The sequence below is a fragment of the Boleophthalmus pectinirostris genome, unplaced genomic scaffold (genome assembly GCF_026225935.1).
Source record: "Boleophthalmus pectinirostris isolate CB_2022bp ecotype Guang Dong unplaced genomic scaffold, ASM2622593v1 HiC_scaffold_18, whole genome shotgun sequence".
Taxonomy (NCBI): Eukaryota; Metazoa; Chordata; class Actinopteri; order Gobiiformes; family Gobiidae; genus Boleophthalmus; species Boleophthalmus pectinirostris.
Window position 1 is genome coordinate 46,297,132 of NW_026571133.1, and position 22,246 is coordinate 46,319,377.

The 22,246-nt window shown below is 38.2% G+C and overlaps 1 protein-coding gene across 1 annotated transcript in view; it reads left to right on the plus strand.

Moving 5' to 3' along the window:
• Positions 1 to 22,246, plus strand: part of si:ch211-196i2.1 (collagen alpha-1(I) chain) — a 50,739-nt gene that overhangs the window by 20,292 nt on the left and 8,201 nt on the right. Inside the window, exons 5-26 of the mRNA XM_055153228.1 lie at positions 1,110 to 1,148; positions 1,232 to 1,285; positions 1,378 to 1,431; positions 3,063 to 3,170; positions 3,250 to 3,303; positions 3,488 to 3,541; positions 4,467 to 4,511; positions 5,270 to 5,323; positions 5,401 to 5,445; positions 5,863 to 5,916; positions 6,948 to 6,992; positions 7,085 to 7,138; positions 7,654 to 7,707; positions 9,136 to 9,180; positions 9,255 to 9,308; positions 9,382 to 9,489; positions 13,703 to 13,756; positions 14,370 to 14,423; positions 14,987 to 15,040; positions 16,118 to 16,162; positions 19,200 to 19,253; positions 21,364 to 21,417. Coding sequence (XP_055009203.1) covers positions 1,110 to 1,148; positions 1,232 to 1,285; positions 1,378 to 1,431; positions 3,063 to 3,170; positions 3,250 to 3,303; positions 3,488 to 3,541; positions 4,467 to 4,511; positions 5,270 to 5,323; positions 5,401 to 5,445; positions 5,863 to 5,916; positions 6,948 to 6,992; positions 7,085 to 7,138; positions 7,654 to 7,707; positions 9,136 to 9,180; positions 9,255 to 9,308; positions 9,382 to 9,489; positions 13,703 to 13,756; positions 14,370 to 14,423; positions 14,987 to 15,040; positions 16,118 to 16,162; positions 19,200 to 19,253; positions 21,364 to 21,417 — 1,236 coding nt within the window. The remainder of the gene's footprint in view (positions 1 to 1,109; positions 1,149 to 1,231; positions 1,286 to 1,377; positions 1,432 to 3,062; positions 3,171 to 3,249; positions 3,304 to 3,487; positions 3,542 to 4,466; positions 4,512 to 5,269; positions 5,324 to 5,400; positions 5,446 to 5,862; positions 5,917 to 6,947; positions 6,993 to 7,084; positions 7,139 to 7,653; positions 7,708 to 9,135; positions 9,181 to 9,254; positions 9,309 to 9,381; positions 9,490 to 13,702; positions 13,757 to 14,369; positions 14,424 to 14,986; positions 15,041 to 16,117; positions 16,163 to 19,199; positions 19,254 to 21,363; positions 21,418 to 22,246) is intronic.

The following is a 22,246-nucleotide window of genomic DNA, read 5'->3' on the forward strand; positions in this document are numbered from 1 at the left end:
ATTTCTCTGCAGAGACTAGGTCAGGAATCAGAATACACTCAGCTGTGAGCTGTGAAGCCATGACATCAAACGCAAGTGCTGGTCTGGGTCCCTTTTGGTAAATGGTCACATTTTTCTATAGCACTTTTCCACCTTTGAGGTTTACAACTTTACACACATTCCCACAACAGTGTGAAAGCATTCATCTGTGGGAGCTGGAATCACAACAGCCAAACTGTGGGTCAGTGGATCTGACTGCTCAACCCATGATGTTTATGTCGAGGGTGGAATTCAAACCACCAACCTTCAGATCAGTGGCCATCGCTCTACCAACTGAGCGACTGCCGCTTTTATGGAACAGCACAACAGTAAACAAAGCATCGAGATGGATGTAGACAAAGCCAGACATTCTGTGTTGGCAACAATTCCCGAGATCGAGGATTTAAAGCCGGAACAAAGAGAATGTTTGGTAAATTTTATCAAGAGGAAAGACGTTATTGTTCTTCTTCCTACGGGATTTGATGCATTACATACGTCACGACCAAATAGCAGCGATTGGTTAAATAAAAAAAGTACCCTCCTACCGTTGAACGAAGGAATCCTAATGCTGCGAGGTCAGACGGTTTCCACGAAATGAAACTGGCTGCTGAATCAGGTTATCAGTCACCTGCTTGTCTCCATGGAGATGTTATTGCTTTGCTGGAATGTTCCATGATATGACACTGAACACCTCTATCTGGCATTTATGTCCCACTGGTGTTTCTAATGCTCAGAAAAACAATAATTCTCTCAGTGAGAAAGGTTGCATCTCCACAGACCTGAGCTGTAATGTAGCCTATAGTTGTCTCCCTTAAGATAAGAAGGTTTAATCTCTACCATGGAACATTTTAGACTAAGCAGAACATCTCAATGAACATAACCAGGTGACAGACCCTCTACCAGAAAAGTTGCGCAACCTTTAAATTTACAATAAATCAAATATTGTAGATAAAGACGGTGTCTACCTGTTTAACAATAAGCAGAAATGATTGAGAGAATTTTTGAGAAAAACTTGAGGCCAGGCTCAGGAAGGACCTGTGGAAAAGCACCTTTATTCACTTTGTTTTTCTTTCTGTCTTTCTTATCTTCAGCAAAGCAGTTTCTACCAGCTGCTGCGCTCTGGCTGGCCTGTAAGTATCACCTAACTGTGTACACTCTGCCTTAAAGACGTGCATGTTGACCAGACATTGGGTTGTTGTTTGTGAGCTTTCAGAGGGAAGAAGGCCCCGAAGGACCACCTGGAGAGATGGGCAAACCTGGTCATCAGGTCAGACACTGTACATTATTATTATTAAATTCTTGTAAATGAGATAGAGATAGAGCTATATTCACTTATGCTGGTGTGTGACCTCGTTGCAGGGTCCACGTGGTGAAGCTGGAGAACGAGGCCGACCGGGAATTCCGGGAGAAATGGTTAGTTCATTTTTACAAAACAGTGTCTCAAAATTTTTATCCAGGTGTTGTGTAAAAAAGCTAAGCGGCCCTCACCACCACCAGGCTCTAGAGAGTTTACTTTTACTATGGACAAAAAAGAATTAAATGCAGGTAGGGTCATTTGTTGAGAAGCTGTAGTTCCAAAATCATAAATGGTAAGGCCAAAATGATCATCTGGATTGTGCAATGTTTATTATAAATGATGTCATAACCTCCTGTTGTTCTCTTGGACCCAATCTCATGTCCCATCTTATCCACCCCTAGTTTCTGGATTTTGTGGTTAGCCGTGTAAACTGCTTACTGCATACTTAACGGTCATTAGCTTGCCTTTATCCAGCTGAAATCAACAGCTGAATAATGTTATAAAGTCATGTCTATTCAAATGATGTAAGAAATGAACTCACCTGTAAAGTGCATGTATTGTTTTTGTTTGCATATTGACAGAAATGATCCCGTTTCTCTTTGTGATGTAAAAGTTCCACATGACGTACGGCAGTGCATATTTACATTGAGTTTAGTCATGGCTGTGTGTTTGAAAGAATACTCATAAACATCAGTCAGTGTGTTAGTGTGGAACATGCGAGTCACAGTCATTCAGTGTGGAAGGGCTAAACACAGAGTAAGTGCCCATTTAACTCCTCTAACAGTGTTTGTGTCCACAGAACACGGCACTGCTCTGGCTCTTTTGCACTAAATGACTGTTTCTCATGCAAGCTTTTTTTTTTGGTGATCACCCTATAATATACAACAGTACTATGTCCCTGTGAGCGTTTAGCATCCTGGAGAGATGCTGTGGGTCACTCCTCCTATTTCAGCTCCAAGACTTTTGCTTTCAGCAGATCCTCACCGCTCCACTTGAGTGACACTAGAAATGTGAAAGTCATTTGAATCATTTGAATAGTGAGGTCATAATCAAACACTTTCACTGATTTAAAGGAATGTGTATTATTTGTGTTTGGACTGATGATGAAATGATTGCTGTGACATTTCTGCAACTCTACTACAATTACTATTTTAAAACATTTATTCAAATAAACTTAAAATGTTGCCCTTGACATCAGTGAGAGTAGCTCTTGCTTCTGGGGCTCCTACTCTTTCTAAACTTTCAGTCCCATTTAAACTTAAAGCATTTTTATTTGTTTAGAGTTTGAACTGTCTCCATGTTTATATCTCTCTAATTTGATCCTTTCAAATATTTGAAGTATAACTTTCACACAGAGGCAGTGTGCTTCACAGCTGACACCAGTTTAAGTGACTGAGTGAGGACAGGGCTGGGAAATATAGTGATCTCATTCCTGTGATGACATGCTATTTTAATAACATTGTTATTCATCGTGATTCACAAGTTTTCTTGTGAATGCAGCTCTATGCTCAAACAAAACTGTTTTTCTCACACACTCTCACACTCTTAACAAGGCCCTGAGGGATCGACAGGTGGACTTTGCCGTCTCTACAAACTGATATTAAGATACAAACTTTTACTAGTGATAAAATTCAACTCATGATCTGGCTCCAACAAAAAACATTATATTTATTTTAGGGCATATTGCTGGCCCCTTAAACAAGCAGCAGAGAAGCCAACAAACAAAACACTGTGCTCTTTTTCTCAGGGGGAGATGGGTCTTAGAGGCCCTCCAGGACCACAAGGACCTCCTGGACGAGATGGAGAGAATGGAGAGGACGGTCTGCCTGGGCCTCCTGGAGTCCCTGGATCTGCAGTTAGACACGATTCTCATAATCACACATACGACCCCCAGGGTTCTACAGGATGTGAAGTGTGTTTGTGTTTGTCCACAGGGCACGTGGGGCTATCGAGGAGAGAGAGGAGCTAAAGGGGAGAAAGGTGATGAGGTGAGAATAGACACTTTATTAAAGCTGCACTTTGACACTTTTTTGGTGGGGAGCAGCTAGATGTTATGACTTTGCCTGTAATGTTCCACTGTGTAGCATTAAACGTTTCTTTCGTGCATGTATTTGTCTCAGTAAATGATGGTAAAATGATTATATGAATGGTGTGTTTTGTTTTTCTGCTAAGGGTCTCATGGGCATTAGTGGACAAAGAGGAGACACTGGTGAACCTGGAGAGAAGGTACTTGATCAACCAAACCATGACAATGTCTGTATGTGGTGAATACAATAACAGATTGGTGGTGTTGTGTTTGACAGTAACTGTTTAAACACTGCCATGTTTTGGTTAAAAAGAACTAGGAACAGTGAGGTGGTGGTCGCAACAATGATCTTATCATAATGATAATAATACCTTTTATTTATTTGTGTCTTTTTAACCCTCAAGGTGACTTTACAAAGCATGAAAACAATATTAATACAACTAAAATAACTTTAAACACTAAGTTAATATAAATGGATGGGTTTTGAAGTGGGGCTTTTATTATACATTTTTTTTCCAGACCAGTCTGGAGTGTTGTGGACCTGAGCTGTCCTGCTGTCCTTCCACAGACAGGCCTGTTTCTGTGCCAGATTAAACAGACTACAGACTGCTGTTGTGTACAGAGTAATAACACAGGGTCCTAAAACACTGAACAGTCAGTAGTATTATTACTTTTGGAGTGCAGTTATTTTCTTCAAAGGTTTGATTATAAAGACTTATACTGTCATTATTCTGAATTTGGAAACTGACTATTACGGTGACGAGTTGACACAGGACTAGTACTACAATACCTGTGGGCTTTCCTTTATTTTGTGTGGTGAAGATTGTTGAGGGTAGTGGTGAGGAATGTGCTTTGTCAGCTGTCAGACTCTGGACCTTTCTGCTTCATCTGCCTCATCCTAAGCAAAAGAAATTGAAAAAATAAACAAACAATAAGTGATGTGTTTTTTTTTCCTGAATGATACGGGCTTGTTCTACCCCAGCTGTCAAATCTACAGGAAAAGGAAAGTATCACTCACAGACGTCCTGCACTGATCTGCTGCTCTCAGACCAGACTGACTGTGGGGACGGGTCTCAGTGAATGCACTGCTCTTCTGCATTTTCTGACATGCTTTTGTATTTTCAGGGTTCTGTTGGTTTACCAGGCCCTCTTGGATCTATGGGACTGCCAGTAAGTTTCATTCTGTGATTCATTCTTGATTTTCCCTTATACTCTTTAACACACCCATAACAGGACCAGGAGAATATGTGAAACTATCTCTCAAAGGTCAGGTGCAGACCTCAGTGTCATGAGTTCCTGTTGTCCTTCAACAAATTGAGTTGCAGTTTTGGAATTCCTTGTCGAGAATTATTTAGACCCCTTAACTAATTGTACTGTTTGAAAAAGGAATAATGTATTTGCTGTTTGCAGATACTTATCAATTTCAGCTACTATTGAAACTAGATACTCATTTGAGAAGGTATCAGTACTAAAAAAGTCACATTCAGGACAGAAATGAACCTTTCCTGAATGTCTTTAGAATGATGTTGAGCTGTATTAGAACAAGTAGAAGAGCACACGGACTAGTATTCTGAAGATTACACACATATAAGACACGTGGAAAATCACATTCTAAGGTGTAAAAACAATTTTTATATGTGGTATCAGAATCTATATTGAGTATCAAGTCTATTCTTTAGAATCAAAATCAAGTTTGAAATGTCATGACAACACTCTTCACAAATAACACCAGTCTTAAAAAGAGAAAATAATAATAGTCTATAAATGTGTATAAATCTATAAAATCACCAAGGTGGTTTTCCTTATGATTTTTGTCATTATTGTTTTAACAACTGGATTTGTGTTAAATAGCAGCAGTCGAAGCTCTGACCTGAGGTGTATGTTTGTGTTTTGAAGTGTAGTGATGGAGTCATATGTTTCTTCTCTAGGGGCCTCAGGGAGTGAGAGGGGTCGAGGGGCTCGAGGGCCCTCCTGGACCTGATGTAAGTTCTACATACACACACTTTTCACGCTTTTAATCACGTTTGTTTATCTTTTTTTTTCTTTTTCTTTTTTCCAGGGGGAAGCAGGTCAGGACGGCATACTCGGTTTGCCAGGCCCACATGTAAGTCGAACTGTAATTATAATAAGTATATATAATAAACTTCTTGTGAATTTTGTAAATAGAAGGTAAATATCCTAACTTCTGTCATAAGATCAAAATAAAAATCAATCAATCAAAGTTGACTATGAATATGAACACCAAAAACGTACATGATCTACAACACTCACCTGTGCCTCTGGAGCCTTGAATTCTATTCAAGTAAGAGTATCAGCACTTCAAAATGTTTATTCAAAAAAGACTAAAGCCACTACTAAAGTACTGTGGATCATCAGATTTACCTTGTATTATTCATGGAATCACATTAATTCTGTGCAAATTTGTGTATATTAAAGCTTTAACACATAAAAAATGTTACTGAGTAAATGATTCCCCGTCTCTGAAAAGTTGCAGATTGGTGACTGAGTGTGTGTTTTCCAGGGAGCTCCAGGTTTGACTGGACAAGTTGGGGTTCAAGGAGTCAGTGGTACACGGGTAAGATAACATTTACTGCACTGTACTTTAAAAAGGATTTATCAGCCTAGTGCTGCTGGTCAGTCTCCAGACCAGCTGTTACTCTCAGTGAGAACAGTATTTCTAATACTACACATCCAACCACAGCATTACTTGGAAGTCTTTTGCCTGAATGTGTTTCACCCTAATCCTCGAAACCTCCTGGATGTGTCAGCTGTACCTCTAACACCTGAACTTACATTGTTGGACACTTTGTCCAGTGCAGTATGTGACACTGACTCAAAGTTCTACACATTATCATTCTGGCTTCTGCCAGACAAATCTGGAACACCAAATATCTTGTTTAACTTATTTTTGTCTTCATAAATAAATTAAAAAAAAGTGTACAACTCTAGCAAAAGAGGTTACACTTGAAAATATTCAGCTGGGATCATTTTTTTTATTACCTCCGCCAAGGAGGTTATGTTTTTGCCGGCGTTTGTTTGTTTGTTTGTCTGTTTGTTTGTTTGTCTGTTAGCAACATAACTCAAAAAGTTATGGACCGATTTTGATGAAATTTTCAGGATTTGTTGGAAATGTGAAAAGGAAGAACTGATTTCATTTTGGGGCTGATCCGGAAGAAATCCTGGATTCTGGATCACTTTGAAATTTTAGTTAACATTGTGGTAAATGGGGCCAAAAATTTAGTTTCTCAATATCTCGGTTAATTATTGACCAAACCCCATGAAATTTGACTCAGGGATGGACAATGGGATGCTCTTTCATATTCCAAATTGAAAGATACGAGACAAATATTTATGGAAAACACAATTAATATGAGGGGGACTGTAGTCCTTGGCGGAGGTCTGCGCTCTCTGAGTGCTTTTCTAGTTTAACCTTCATTTCCCTTTGGAGTAATTTGTTTACTGATGTATCTATGTAACATTTAATACTGACATACCTACATACTGTAGTGTAGTGTAGTACTGTAGTTTACTAAAATACACCAATATCTTTTTTCCTCAAAGCACATCTGTCAGTAGATTTAACTGTTCTTTGAACACATTTTGCAGGGTGACATGGGTCCTGCTGGCAGTGTGGGCCTGCCTGGTCCTCAGGTACATAACTATATACATGTTCTAAAGAACTTTTTATAGAAAAAAATATTTCACAAAAAAACTGTGTCCAAACTCTGTGTGCTTTTGTCCAGGGTCCTCCAGGGTTAGAGGGCCAGATAGGAGTCACTGGACTTAGGGGCCTTCAGGTAAGAACAACACCAGGCATGATTAAGCTGTTATCTGGAGAAGAGGTTCATGTAAACACAATATTCCACAGGGACCCCCAGGACCGACTGGAGCAGCTGGGCCGAAAGGAAACCCTGTAAGTAAAGTGTTTACTGAAGCATGTGTTCAACACAGTGTCTGGTTTAAGTGAGTTCTTCTGTTTTATCCTGTAGGTACAGTATATGTCTGTAGGAAGTAGGAATATATTTAGAATAATAATAATATATATATTTTTTTTAACCCAGAATCTAACAGAGACATAACTTTGTGATTTTTTTTTTACCCTTTTTACCCTCAGTCTTGTATTCTACATTCTGCATACAGTTTGTGATCTCTCTGTATGTGAATGCTCTGAGTTCCAGTGAGGACATGACTGTGTATTCACATACACTGATAAACATGTGGTACAGCAGGGCCCTGTACACTGCTCTGTCTGAACACTACAAACCTCTGATAGTTTATCTGGGTTTGTGTCTGCCTTGTGTTTATGTTACAGGGGCCGCTGGGGCCTGCTGGCCCTCGGGGGGAGCCTGGCTTCGAGGGGCCCATGGTGAGACTGAACACAAATGACATTACACTGTAGTTGACTGAATGTCAGTCCAGGTCCCAGACATTTCAAATACTGCATTTGTAAGAAACAAGTGTCCTGGTAGTGAGGCCTGGTGCACGGGGCCATCTAGTGGACACTTACAGCAGAACTATTCACTGGTAGCTCTACTGATGCTTGTCCTCTTTTATTCCTTTCTTTAATGTATTCTAGTGTCAGCTGTATGTGTGAATAATAGATTTCTCATTAGTCACACCAGTGTTCTTTTATCACATTGCGGTGGACCTTTGCTATTGATGGCACTGACGTGCTCCTTTTCACTTCTCAGAACAACAAAAATAACTATTTACAACTCATTTGGAAATGTCTTAGTGAATAGTTAATGTTAGAATTCGACACTCCACCAACAAAGCTGTTCTGTTTAGGGTCCAGTCAAGCAGTAACGGAGGGAAACAGGGGCAGATTTTTGACATTCAAATGTCTCTTATTCAGAAACTAGAGGGACTATTGAAATAAGTAAAGTATCAGAATGTAGGAAAGAGTTACACTCCAACAGGGTCAAGTTAAACCTGTGATATTCTTTCAAGTTGTTGACAAAAAATTTAAAAAACTCATGTCGGTAACGGAGGGAATGAAATATGCAGCACTTTTTGGGCAATAAATCCAAACAGTGATAACTCTTGGTTCTCACTTCCATATCCTTAACAAACTGGTTTGAATATTTGCTTCATATAGTTTTCTACCATATGGTACAAGATTAGGTTGAAAAACCTCTTACTTTTTGACTCATGAGATTTTTTATTAAGAAAGGTCATGGTAACGGAGGGAAAATTGTACAAGCAAGTAGAAGGTGCAGGATTTTACATCATTTGTCAACTTTTTTCTTCTGAATATTTTAATATATTTTCAAAATGAAAGGAAACAATTTCTATAAAATATGTCAGTCCTTCCAAGCTAATTTTTATCATTTTAAATACCTTTAAAAAAAAAAATTCATGTACCTTCAACAACAGTTCAAAGATGGAATAACACAAGATATGATGAAATACATCCATTTATTTACATGATTTGCAGGTCTTTGAAATTTGGGAAATAATTTTTGTTCCATGTTTCATACATGGTCTGTTTAAAACGTATGGAACTTTAGAACCAAAAATGGTACAGAAAAAGGTCAACAGTTTCATAAACTAGAGTACATATGTATCTGTTCAATACATTTTTATATCAGATACATTAACTTGAATTTTTGGCCTTGCTGTTTATTTCTGCTTGACCGGGCCCTTTAGTAACACTTAATGTGTCTTGTGTTGTGTGTGTATTCTTGTATTGTGTCTATTGTGTGTGTTCTCTTGTATTTGCTGTGTGTGGACATTGTACAGACTATGTCTTTTTTCTGTCATAACCACTGTTTGGCTGTCAAATCTTTTTCAGGGCCCACCGGGGACAAAGGGGGAGGCAGGATTTCCTGGAGCTCCAGTGAGTAAGACACACCTAATGATGTGCCACATGGACTTTTTACTTGGACACTTATTGTTTTCTCTCTTACCCAGGGCCCCCGGGGTCCAGATGGGGACAAGGGAGACCAAGGAGCCAAAGGAAGCCGAGTAGGAACATATTTACCAAACAGCGAACAGGCCACAATATGATTGATGAATGGTTGTTCTTTGCTCTTCTCAGGGCATGATGGGGGCCGAAGGCATTAGGGGCCCTCAGGGAGAGAGGGGCCCCACTGGTTTCATGGGTTTCCCTGGAACAAAGGGCCATCTTGGAGCCAAAGGCCCAGAGGTATTGTTATAAGAGTAAAATCTAAAGCAAAACATAACAGAAAATGGTCCTCTGCATTTTCTAGACATAAGAAGACAAAATTAACATCTTTGGCTAAATGATAATCAGCTGCTTATACAACACAATGAAGAGGTCAAAGGCTGTTTCCTCATCTAGAGGAACCAGTCAAATATAGCACAGAGGAGCACACCTTGTTAATGGTTAGGCCATAGTAACTAAAAGACATCAAGAAGACAGGAGACTTCATCACGAAGCTCCATGAGATAAGGCCAAAGTTTTACTGTGACGGCAAAGGGTGGAGACTCTCAAGGCTTCATAATAAAATATAGAAACATATTTAGTTGAGTTATTGAAATGTTTTTTTCTATGCTCCATACACTATATCCACTCATCTTGCTTTAATGTGTTTCTGTATCTACAATGTAGAAAGTAGAAAACAGAAAGAAACAACATTGAATGGAAAGGTGTGTCTAAACTTGACACAGTATACAGTACATTCAATAGAAGTATACAGTACATTCAATAGAAGTATACAGTACACCAATAGAAGTATACAGTACACCAATAGAAGTATACAGTACATTCAATAGAAGTATACAGTACATTCAATAGAAGTATACAGTACACCAATAGAAGTATACAGTACACTCAATAGAAGTATACAGTACACCAATAGAAGTATACAGTACACCAATAGAAGTATACAGTACATTCAATAGAAGTATACAGTACATTCAATAGAAGTATACAGTACACCAATAGAAGTATACAGTACACCAATAGAAGTATACAGTACATTCAATAGAAGTATACAGTACACCAATAGAAGTATACAGTACACTCAATAGAAGTATACAGTACACTCAATAGAAGTATACAGTACACCAATAGAAGTATACAGTACATTCAATAGAAGTATACAGTACACTCAATAGAACTATACAGTACATTCAATAGAAGTATACAGTACATTCAATAGAAGTATACAGTACACCCCATAGAAGTATACAGTACACCAATAGAAGTATACAGTACACCAATAGAAGTATACAGTACATTCAATAGAAGTATACAGTACACTCAATAGAAGTATACAGTACACCAATAGAAGTATACAGTACACCAATAGAAGTATACAGTACATTCAATAGAAGTATACAGTACACCAATAGAAGTATACAGTACACTCAATAGAAGTATACAGTACACCAATAGAAGTATACAGTACATTCAATAGAAGTATACAGTACACCAATAGAAGTATACAGTACACCAATAGAAGTATACAGTACATTCAATAGAAGTATACAGTACACTCAATAGAAGTATACAGTACACCAATAGAAGTATACAGTACATTCAATAGAAGTATACAGTACACTCAATAGAAGTATACAGTACATTCAATAGAAGTATACAGTACATTCAATAGAAGTATACAGTACACCAATAGAAGTATACAGTACACTCAATAGAAGTATACAGTACACTCAATAGAAGTATACAGTACACAATAGAAGTATACAGTACACCAATAGAAGTATACAGTACATTCAATAGAAGTATACAGTACACCTCAATAGAAGTATACAGTACACCAATAGAAGTATACAGTACACCAATAGAAGTACAGTACACAATAGAAGTATACAGTACACCAATAGAAGTATACAGTACATTCAATAGAAGTATACAGTACACCAATAGAAGTATACAGTACACTCAAATAGAAGTATACAGTACACCAATAGAAGTATACAGTACATTCAATAGAAGTATACAGTACACTCAATAGAAGTATATAGTACACCAATAGAAGTATACAGTACAACTCAATAGAAGTATACAGTACACAATAGAAGTATAAGTACACCAATAGAAGTATACAGTACACTCAATAGAAGTATACAGTACACCAATAGAAGTATACAGTACACCAATAGAAGTATACAGTACATTCAATAGAAGTATACAGTACACCAATAGAAGTATACAGTACACCAATAGAAGTATACAGTACATTCAATAGAAGTATACAGTACACCAATAGAAGTATACAGTACACCAATAGAAGTATACAGTACACTCAATAGAAGTATACAGTACACAATAGAAGTATACAGTACAATAGAAGTATACATACACAATAGAAGTACAGTACACAATAGAAGTATACAGTACACTCAATAGAAGTATACAGTACACCAATAGAAGTATACAGTACACTCAATAGAAGTATACAGTACACACCAATAGAAGTATACAGTACACTCAATAGAAGTATACAGTACACCCAATAGAAGTATACAGTACATTCAATAGAAGTATACAGTACACTCAATAGAAGTATACAGTACACTCCATAGAAGTATACAGTACACCAATAGAAGTATACAGTACACCAATAGAAGTATACAGTACACCAATAGAAGTATACAGTACACTCAATAGAAGTATACAGTACACCAATAGAAGTATACAGTACACTCAATAGAAGTATACAGTACACCAATAGAAGTATACAGTACACTCAATAGAAGTATACAGTACACTCAATAGAAGTATACAGTACACCAATAGAAGTATACAGTACACCAATAGAAGTATACAGTACACTCAATAGAAGTATACAGTACACCAATAGAAGTATACAGTACATTCAATAGAAGTATACAGTACACCAATAGAAGTATACAGTACACCAATAGAAGTATACAGTACACTCAATAGAAGTATACAGTACACCAATAGAAGTATACAGTACATTCAATAGAAGTATACAGTACACCAATAGAAGTATACAGTACATTCAATAGAAGTATACAGTACACCAATAGAAGTATATAGTACACCAATAGAAGTATACAGTACACTCAATAGAAGTATACAGTACATTCAATAGAAGTATACAGTACACCAATAGAAGTATACAGTACATTCAATAGAAGTATACAGTACACCAATAGAAGTATACAGTACACTCAATAGAAGTATACAGTAGTACACCAATAGAAGTATACAGTACATTCAATAGAAGTATACAGTACACCAATAGAAGTATACAGTACACACTCAATAGAAGTATACAGTACACAGTACACCAATAGAAGTATACAGTACACTCAATAGAAGTATACAGTACACCAATAGAAGTATACAGTACACCAATAGAAGTATACAGTACACTCAATAGAAGTATACAGTACACTCCATAGAAGTATACAGTACACTCAATAGAAGTATACAGTACACCAATAGAAGTATACAGTACACTCAATAGAAGTATACAGTACACCAATAGAAGTATACAGTACACTCAATAGAAGTATACAGTACACCAATAGAAGTATACAGTACACCAATAGAAGTATACAGTACACTCCATAGAAGTATACAGTACACTCAATAGAAGTATACAGTACACTCAATAGAAGTATACAGTACACAATAGTATACAGTACACCAATAGAAGTATACAGTACACCAATAGAAGTATACAGTACACTCAATAGAAGTATACAGTACACCAATAGAAGTATACAGTACACTCAATAGAAGTATACAGTACACCAATAGAAGTATACAGTACACCAATAGAAGTATACAGTACACTCAATAGAAGTATACAGTACACTCAATAGAAGTATACAGTACACCAATAGAAGTATACAGTACAGTACACTCAATAGAAGTACATACAATAGAAGTACACTCAATAGAAGTATACAGTACACTCAATAGAAGTATACAGTACACTCAATAGAAGTATACAGTACACCAATAGAAGTATACAGTACACTCAATAGAAGTATACAGTACACTCAATAGAAGTATACAGTACACTCAATAGAAGTATACAGTTCACCAATAGAAGTATACAGTACACTCCATAGAAGTATACAGTACACTCCATAGAAGTATACAGTACACTGCAGACCATGATTGGAGTTGAGGCCATTGTGACTATAATGTTTACATTTACCTGCAGTGACTTTTTATTAAGCCAGGGTCATTTTTATCAGTTGACAAATGTAAGATTATGATTCAGTCACATTGTTTTCTTGAGATAATTGAATTATTATCTCAGTCGAACAGCGTTACAGACACATGTTGGATTACTGTAGGTGTTTATATATTCACTTGACCAGAAGGGACTAACGGAGCACATTTGTTGATGCTTGATGATGTGCTTGTGCTGATGTTACTTCACCAGGGCCCTGATGGAGAAGCTGGGGCACAAGGAAAGCAGGGAGCCCCAGGTTCAAAGGTCAGTTATGAGGCTACTTTATACAATATTTATACATATTTTAGTAATAGAGAATTGATTGTACTTCATTAGATTTATGTCTATCAAGTTGCATTTTTGTGCAGCTTTGTTACCAGGTTCTGTGATGTAGAATCAGAGGTTTTAAAGCTAGTCTTGTGGGCAGTGTTGTAAATGTGGGATTATATACTGTAAAAGATTGGTGATGTGGACTTTTATCCGTGTTTTGGGAATGTGTGTTTTCTGTTGTGTTGCCTTTTCTAAGTTTTCTCAACTAAAAACATCCCACTGTACCTGCGCTCCTCTCCTCTGTTCTCCTCTGTTCTTACCATCCGATTCAGAACCAGTGGATTTTATTCAACAGATATTTCTCAGTATTCTGTGGTATTCGTGGAGAAAGAAAAGTAGTGATAACACTGAAACTAATAAATGATGAAGGTGCATAGAGACAATAAAGAGGAGTGAGCGATGCTGAGATGTTTTGATCTGTCCCTTTAGGATCAGTTAGAGTTAGAGGGAGGCTCAGAGCTCTCAGACAGAGCCTCCATCATTACACTAAGAGTCCTTTAAACATGTGCTGTTGAATGACATTGATGTGCTGTGTGCGTGTGTGAAGGGCAACAGAGGAGCAGACGGACGCAGCGGTAAAGCAGGCCCAAGAGGACACAGGGTAAAGTGCTCTAAACCACCGTTCACTCTGTCTGTCTCTGCACTGTACTGTACTTATGGATTATGTCGTTCATTCTGCAGGGGCGGACTGGTCCCAGGGGTCATACGGGTCAGCCAGGCCCACTGGTAACTACTTTCACATGTTAACTACAAAATAATGAAGTTATATAATCTATATATATATATATATATATACAACAGGATAAAATTATTATTATTATATTATAGGGGTGGGTGACATTGACAAAAATGAATATCTCTATATTTTAGTTGCATTATGTTGATCACGATATTCAGACAATATTAAACTAAACGTGAATGGACCATAAAAGTATCCACAAAAAAAAAAAAAAAAAAAAAATTGGAGATTACACCAGACGTTTCATCAACATTTTTATAACTTTTATTGCTAAAGAGACAATACACTCGATATTCTAATTTTACGTATCTCCTAAACAATAATTGTGTTTTTATTCATTTTTCAATATATCTTCCACCCCTATTATATTACAAATGACATATTTATTTTTTCTTTTCCTAATACATCTGTGTATTTGTGTAAAGGGTTTGCCTGGACCTCCAGGACCAGTGGGAGCAGAAGGAAAGCCTGGTACACAGGTTCCCATTCTCTACCATATTCATAATGATCTCTGTTCATCATCTTATTTAACCCTTCATTTCATGTGCATCTATTTGGACAATGTATCTTATCTCCATATGCAGTCCTCAAACTAACAGTTTCACGAGCTCAGTCGATTCAGTTCCAAACCAACTGTGGCCGGTTATTTTCAGGTTTTAGATGATAATTCTATAAAGATATCTCACTCAAGAGGCACTTTAACATATTGAATTTAAGGCATTTTTATAAGTATACAGAAGGAAATATTTCTCAAATGATAGCACAGTTTATTTCTTAATTAAAAGTCTATAGAAGTGTTGTGATGTCATTTCAAACCTAGCAGTTGCGTGACTATTATTACCAATATGTAGACTGATACATAAATCTTCCACAGCTTGAATATTCAAAGTGGACACACTCACAATAGTGCGTGTTTACAGATGCTGCAAACACAACTGTAACACACTGCCTGTTACAAATTCTTTTAGAAAAACACGTGACTGTTATTCATCTCAGTCTCATTGGATTTAAACAAATTAAGGTCTGGTTTTACTTCACATACATGAGCAAAACTGTGCTTCCTCCTAAAATGCCATTACAACAAGAATCTCGAGGGACTGAATATCAAACATGTGAAGGCTTTTAGCTGCACCGTGTCACCAGCAGAGGGCAATATCTGATAATCTTGTATGTCTGTGATGCTGAAAAATCAATATTTGATCTCTTCAGTATTTGAGCCACTGAAATCATGCCAGATCAAACCCCCAAACGACAAGGCTCCAAGGATTATCACAGTGAGATTGTGAACTGCAATTATGAACTACAATCAATCATGTAATATTTTGAATTATGTGTAAAAGCTGCTAACCCTCTATAAACGTCTTGTATTTGATTCTTGTATTAGTTTAACATATTTAATTTAAGTCTAGAACATGAGTTACAAATTAAATCACATTGTCTTGTCAGAACTGAAGTGAGATGTTTTTCCACAAACTTTCAGCAATAACAAAGTAAAGACTTAAATGAGACAAATGCCTTCTCCCTTGCTGAATGTGTTTTTGTTGTGTCTGTTCCAGGGTCCTCCAGGAGCAGGGGGCAGCGTGGGCAGTAACGGGCCAGCGGTGAGACACTTGACCTCCACCTCTCTTTCTTTCTTCACTCAGAATAATGAATAGAGACGCCACAGTAGCACCATGTGCCGTGTGCTTCCATTGCCAATGAGAAGAATGAGTTTGTTTAAAGCTCCAGTAATTCACCAGATGGATTCTTTTCAACTTCAACCCACGTGATGATGTTGCTTCCTCGTCAAAAACAGATCTGCAGTTGTGTTCACGTGTTTGGGTAAACTTGTGGTAGTTTTCAAGTGAACAGCTCTTTTTACCTTCAGTTCAGTAGAGATATTTAGCCTAATTCATCAACCGGTTTCACTTCGTAGAAACTGTGTGACCTCGCAGCATTAGGATTCGTTCGCTCAACTGTAGGTGGGTACTTTTTTTATTCAACCAATCGCTGCTATTTAGTGGTGATGTATGTAATGGGGCTAACTGGTATATTAAGCTTTTCCCAAATCCTGTAGGAAGAAGGACAATAACATCTTTCCCCTTGATAAAATTCACCAAACATTTTCTTTGTTCCGGCTTTAAATCCTCATCTAGTGTATTCTGATTTCTGACCTAGTCACTGGAGAGAAATGAAACTGAGCGGAGGCACTAGGTGGCACCAACCTGGCTAAGAGATTGACACTTCCAGAGCTGAAAATATCTGAATGATTCTAGTGAGGGTGTATGGAGTTTAAAACACAGTGGAGCACTTCCTGTATTATCACATGACATCACAAGGTGGAACAGAGTGTTTTCAGTTTGAGAGAACACTGTAAAATTGAATAAGTCGACCTTACTTGAAAAAATCTAGGAAATCGAAACTTGAAAAATCTGATTAAAGTGGAGTGTGAGTCTAAAGCTGAGTTACAAATAATTCCTCAGTTTAGTGTTCAGTGAATTCCTCTTTTATCTAACCAGGCACAACAAGTGAAGTGAACTTTAGTTTTCATTCATAGAATCATGTTGTGAAGCTGAGCCAACCAATCAGTCAGTTCCTCAAATCTGTAGTGGAGCACTGTAGTAAAATTTACTTTAAGAGTAAGTTAATCGGATTTGGTAAAAACCATGAAACCGATTGTCTTGAATTGAGCAAGTAAATGTTACTTCTATACACAAGTGAGAGTAAAAACAGGTTCTATTCTACAATAATGCCATTTAGGGCCTGTTTATACGAGAACACTTGCGGGTAAAAACGACAGCATATTTTATCGAAAGTGTCTTTTGTATAGATGGTGACGCCGTTTTTGGGGCTTAAAAATGCAAAAATCTGAAACTGCCCTCCAGAGTGGAAAAGTTTAATAAGCTCTGCCATACATTTCCATCTACACTGCCCAAGACACAAAACTCTGGACACAAAAGGTCTGCTCAGGTCGTGTACGCGTTTACATCACATACACACAGTACACAGAAACAAACATGTGGGATCATTTCCATGTGTTCAAGCTTCTCTGGCAGCTCGCATAAACTTACAGGAGGCAAAACAACAAATGTACAGAATCTGCAGAGATACTATTAGTGAACAGAGAAGGATCTGCAATCACCTCTGTCAAATTCTGGATGCAGCAGTTTGTCACAGGCGAACCAGACCCAATTGAATTCCACACACATTTGCATCACTGTATGCACACAGATTGCCTCCCAAAAATGCTCCTCTAAATGAATAATAAAAAGTGAAGATGCTACTCCACTTTTGCATCTTCTGTTCAGACCATCATCATGTAAACATAGCCTTGGATCTGCATCAGGTACAAGGATTTGAATATTTATTAGACTTTGAAAAACACTGTAAAACTTTTGTCCAGCTTATGTTCAAAACACATCGTAACATGTGTAACAATAAAATAATAAAGCTCGATCATTCCATGTTGACTAATCCAAGAAACCACTCTTAGGGATCAAAAACGGTGGAAGAAATAAAAAAGTGTACAGGTTTAATCAAGCACCGACTGAATGAACAGAGGGAGGATATAGAGACTGAATGAACAGAGGGAGGATATAGAGACTGATGAACAGAGGGAGGATATAGAGACTGAATGAACAGAGGGAGGATATAGAGACTGATGAACAGAGGGAGGATATAGAGACTGAAAGAACAGAGGGAGGATATAGAGACTGGATGAACAGAGGGAGGATATAGAGACTGATGAACAGAGGGAGGATATAGAGACTGATGTACAGAGGGAGGATATAGAGACTGGATGAACAGAGGGAGGATATAGAGACTGATGAACAGAGGGAGGATATAGAGACTGATGAACAGAGGGAGGATATAGAGACTGGATGAACAGAGGGAGGATATAGAGACTGAATGAACAGAGGGAGGATATAGAGACTGGATGAACAGAGGGAGGATATAGAGACTGGATGAACAGAGGGAGGATATAGAGACTGAATGAACAGAGGGAGGATATAGAGACTGGATGAACAGAGGGAGGATATAGAGACTGGATGAAGAGAGGGAGGATATAGAGAGGCTCTGGGAGGATCAGGGAGTGAGTGGCGGCTGTAGGAAAAACAGGGAGGAAGCAAAAGTCAGACCGGAACAAACTGGAAAATGGAGCTGGACTCTTGTCAATAATACGTCACTGTTGAAGTCACTCGTCTCATTCAAGTCGACCTGAGTCTAACTGACAAGTCATGTGCTTTTTTTCACTCTGAAATTCACTATTATTTTATCACAATCATTAAGATCCACTAATTCGTAGCTGTAAGTAAAATAAACGAGCTGAATGCAAGCAAAATGTGTGAATGAAACTAAAAGAAAACCCCAGGTATGCTTTTGATGAGGAAACAACATTATAAATAGATCAGAAAATAGTGTACGGTAATACGGGCTCTTTAATAAATACCTAATCAATTTTCATTTTATTGTAGAGTAGAGCCGTGCTACAATGCTTCATCTTGTGACAACAGTGGTGACAGCAGCTGGTCAGACAGCAGCTGCTCATTGTGCTCTTTATTTTCTGTTGGTGTGATCCTCATTAATTATATCATATTTATGAATCATCCGGCTGTGTTTGTTTTTCATCTCTGTTTTGCATTTTTGTTTTTCTTTCAGGGCTTCACAGGTGTTTTTGGGGAGAGAGGAGCAGACGGAGCGCCTGGATCCCCTGTAGGTTTTGCCTCTTTTAGGATTACGGATTAATGGAAAAAGCTGTGCTAGTGCTGTTCTCAGTTGCATTAAATTGTTCAGTTAATGTGTTCCTCTCAATTTGTAGGTTTCAACATTTTTGTTCCATTTGAATTTGTTGTTTTTCAGCAATTGCTACAAGTTTAAATGCATAATTACATCCCTGTTACACACCCTTTGGCTCACAATGTAAACCTCCTGCTCTCTGAGTGTTAAAGGGACACTGTGTAACTTTACTGGCAGAGGATTCAACAGCGTGTTTCTATGACTGTTTACCTAGAAACATAATCTGTATTAAAGGGCCCATCTCATGTAAGATCAACTTTCTACCTTCTAAGAGTGATGTGTGGGCCTTGTATTTGTCACCGAAGTGTTTTTTAGATTGATTTGGTGTTTTTTTAACAAAATGCAGTGTATTTCTGCCACCCTCCCACGTGACAATGAACTAAAGCTGCTACAACGATGATGCAGCAGACACACCTATGACATGTTTGACGTAGCAGAAAGCGCTTCACCCCCGCCCCCCTCCACCACCTCCACCCCACATCGACACCTAAACAAAAGCAACATTATACTAAGTTGATCTACTAGTGTTTATTAATATTTTACCAATCAGTAATGTTCAGCTGATGTGGACGCGGTGCTTGAGCTTCGTGCTCCTCAAAGTCCTCGTCCGATTCCGGGTCCAACACATGCAGCTGAACGCGCTGTATCTCCATGATGAATAAAAGTTTATTCTACCACTATCAGGGTCACACCTGTCTCCCCCTCCCTCCCTGAGATGGACGGAGGAAGGGCGGCTCACTCGTCGCCTACGTCACGTTTGGAGGGTGGAGCCTGTGCTTTCTCAGGACGGGCGGGGGGAGGAGCAATAGTCAGACTTTCATAGTTCCTGGTCTGTAACTGACTCCAAGAAATCAGTAAGATTTCATAACTATTGTGTAATGGATGTTCGAAAACCCAAATTGTGCTTGTTTATGTGCAGAAGATACAATGTGAAAAGAGTTTTTTTTACATGAGATGGGCCCTTTAAACATTACATTCAATCAATGACACATGCCTTGAAAACATGTGGAACATCCAGGCACAGCAATAACATCTCCATGAAGACAAGCAGGTGATGGACCCTCCACCAGAAATGTTACATAATGCACTTTTAGTAATGATTCCATAAACTTTATTATCCTTAAAACTAGGCCTGTCACCATAACAAAAAGAAGCACGACATATCGCTACAGAGAAAAATCACAATAAATGATAATACTGAATCTATTTTATGCCACTTCATGCAACGCAGGATAATCCCAGTAAACCAGTTTTAAAATAATCAGTATAAATAAAGGCCTGAACTACAACAGATTATAACAGGATTAAGTGATAATTATCTATAAATTTTACTTTTTCAACCTTCCACAGTGCAAATATTTTCAAATAAGTACAACCTATTGCAACTGTACATACCATAAATATATAGTTCCAGCAGTTCATGTATTGAATGAAAAGTCGATATAGTAATCATCGTGACAGGCCTAATTAAAACATTAAACATTAAGGACCCAGTGCAGACAATAATGAAAACAGTGAACAACATTAAAAAGACAGAAGAGTATTATGTGTGGTGCTCTGGGAGATGAGCAGTTTGACTGAGGCACTTGTTCATGACTCTGCAGAGCTGCACCACACAAAGCAGCTCAAGAGACGCTGAAGGTTGTGCACTTCTGCTTTAGACAAATCTGGACTGGGCTAATGTGTGTTCAGATGGGTTGAAAGAGTGAGGTTCAACCGGCTCAGATGGGGATCAAACTGATTCACACTGACGGGGCCTAAACAGGCTTTAGGGAGATCTAGACTAGGACCAACACATTCTCTATTGTCTTCTGTTGTAAAAGTAAAAATAAAGCCAAGTTCTCAAAGTGGTGATAGTGAACGTGCTTGTAACAGTAGAGACAGTCGCTGTGTCTGCGGTCAGCTCAGATTTGTCCTAGCCTCACTGCCACAGACAGAGCCCCGTGCCAGCCTTTCTTTTGATGCATTGTCTCTTGCATGGATCAATATTGTTACTGTTCACTGCTTTTGTATTTTATGTTGACAGGGCCCTACAGGGAAACCAGGACCTCCGGGTGCACCAGGACCTCCAGGGGAGAGCGTGAGTCTATCAGCCCTCATATCACATAACAAAGAGTGGGCAGATTTTATATGGCCCTTACATGTCCAAGGACAAATCGGACATTTCATCATGTGGCTCTGGAGCGTTCATTCATCGATTGGTGTTTTACGACTTGTCTTATCTCAACTCTGCGATGGCAGATTTTTATTACCCCTCAAAAGACAAAGCAGAGCGGACATGACTGGTGTTCAAACTGCTTCAATGTGCTGCTGTGAAAGCAGCAGTTTACTTTCACTAATCACACTGACCACAGAGACACTCAGCTGGGGAATGTGCAGGTGCTAGGTCACTTTCTGGATTTTCATTTCATTATCATTTTCATTCTGAGTTTGATTATTCACATATTACAGTTTCACCATAAACTTGAATCAGCTAAATCTTGGCAGTGAAACAGACGTCTCTTAGTTGCATTTTTGATTTGTTCCTCTCATAAAAATGTACTGTAGTACAATGAATAATAATACATAATGTACTGTAGTACAATGAATAACTATAACAAAATGTACTGTAGTACAATGAATAACAACACATAATATAAAGGCACATAACAGAAAGCATTTCCATGATTAGAAAGGAGCAGCTCTGTTAGTTCTTCATTTACATTTAAATTCAGTTGTTCAGTGGTCTTGCAGTTGTCTCAGCCCCCCACCTGTGTGAACCATCCATACATTTATTTTCACTTATCCAGAGTGTAAAGCTCATGACCATAGCTGAGAGTAGGAGTGAAGCCTGAGTGGTAAATGGAGAGCTTTGCTTTTGCCAATCCGCCTGTCAATCTCACGCTCCATCCTTCCCTCACATGACCCTG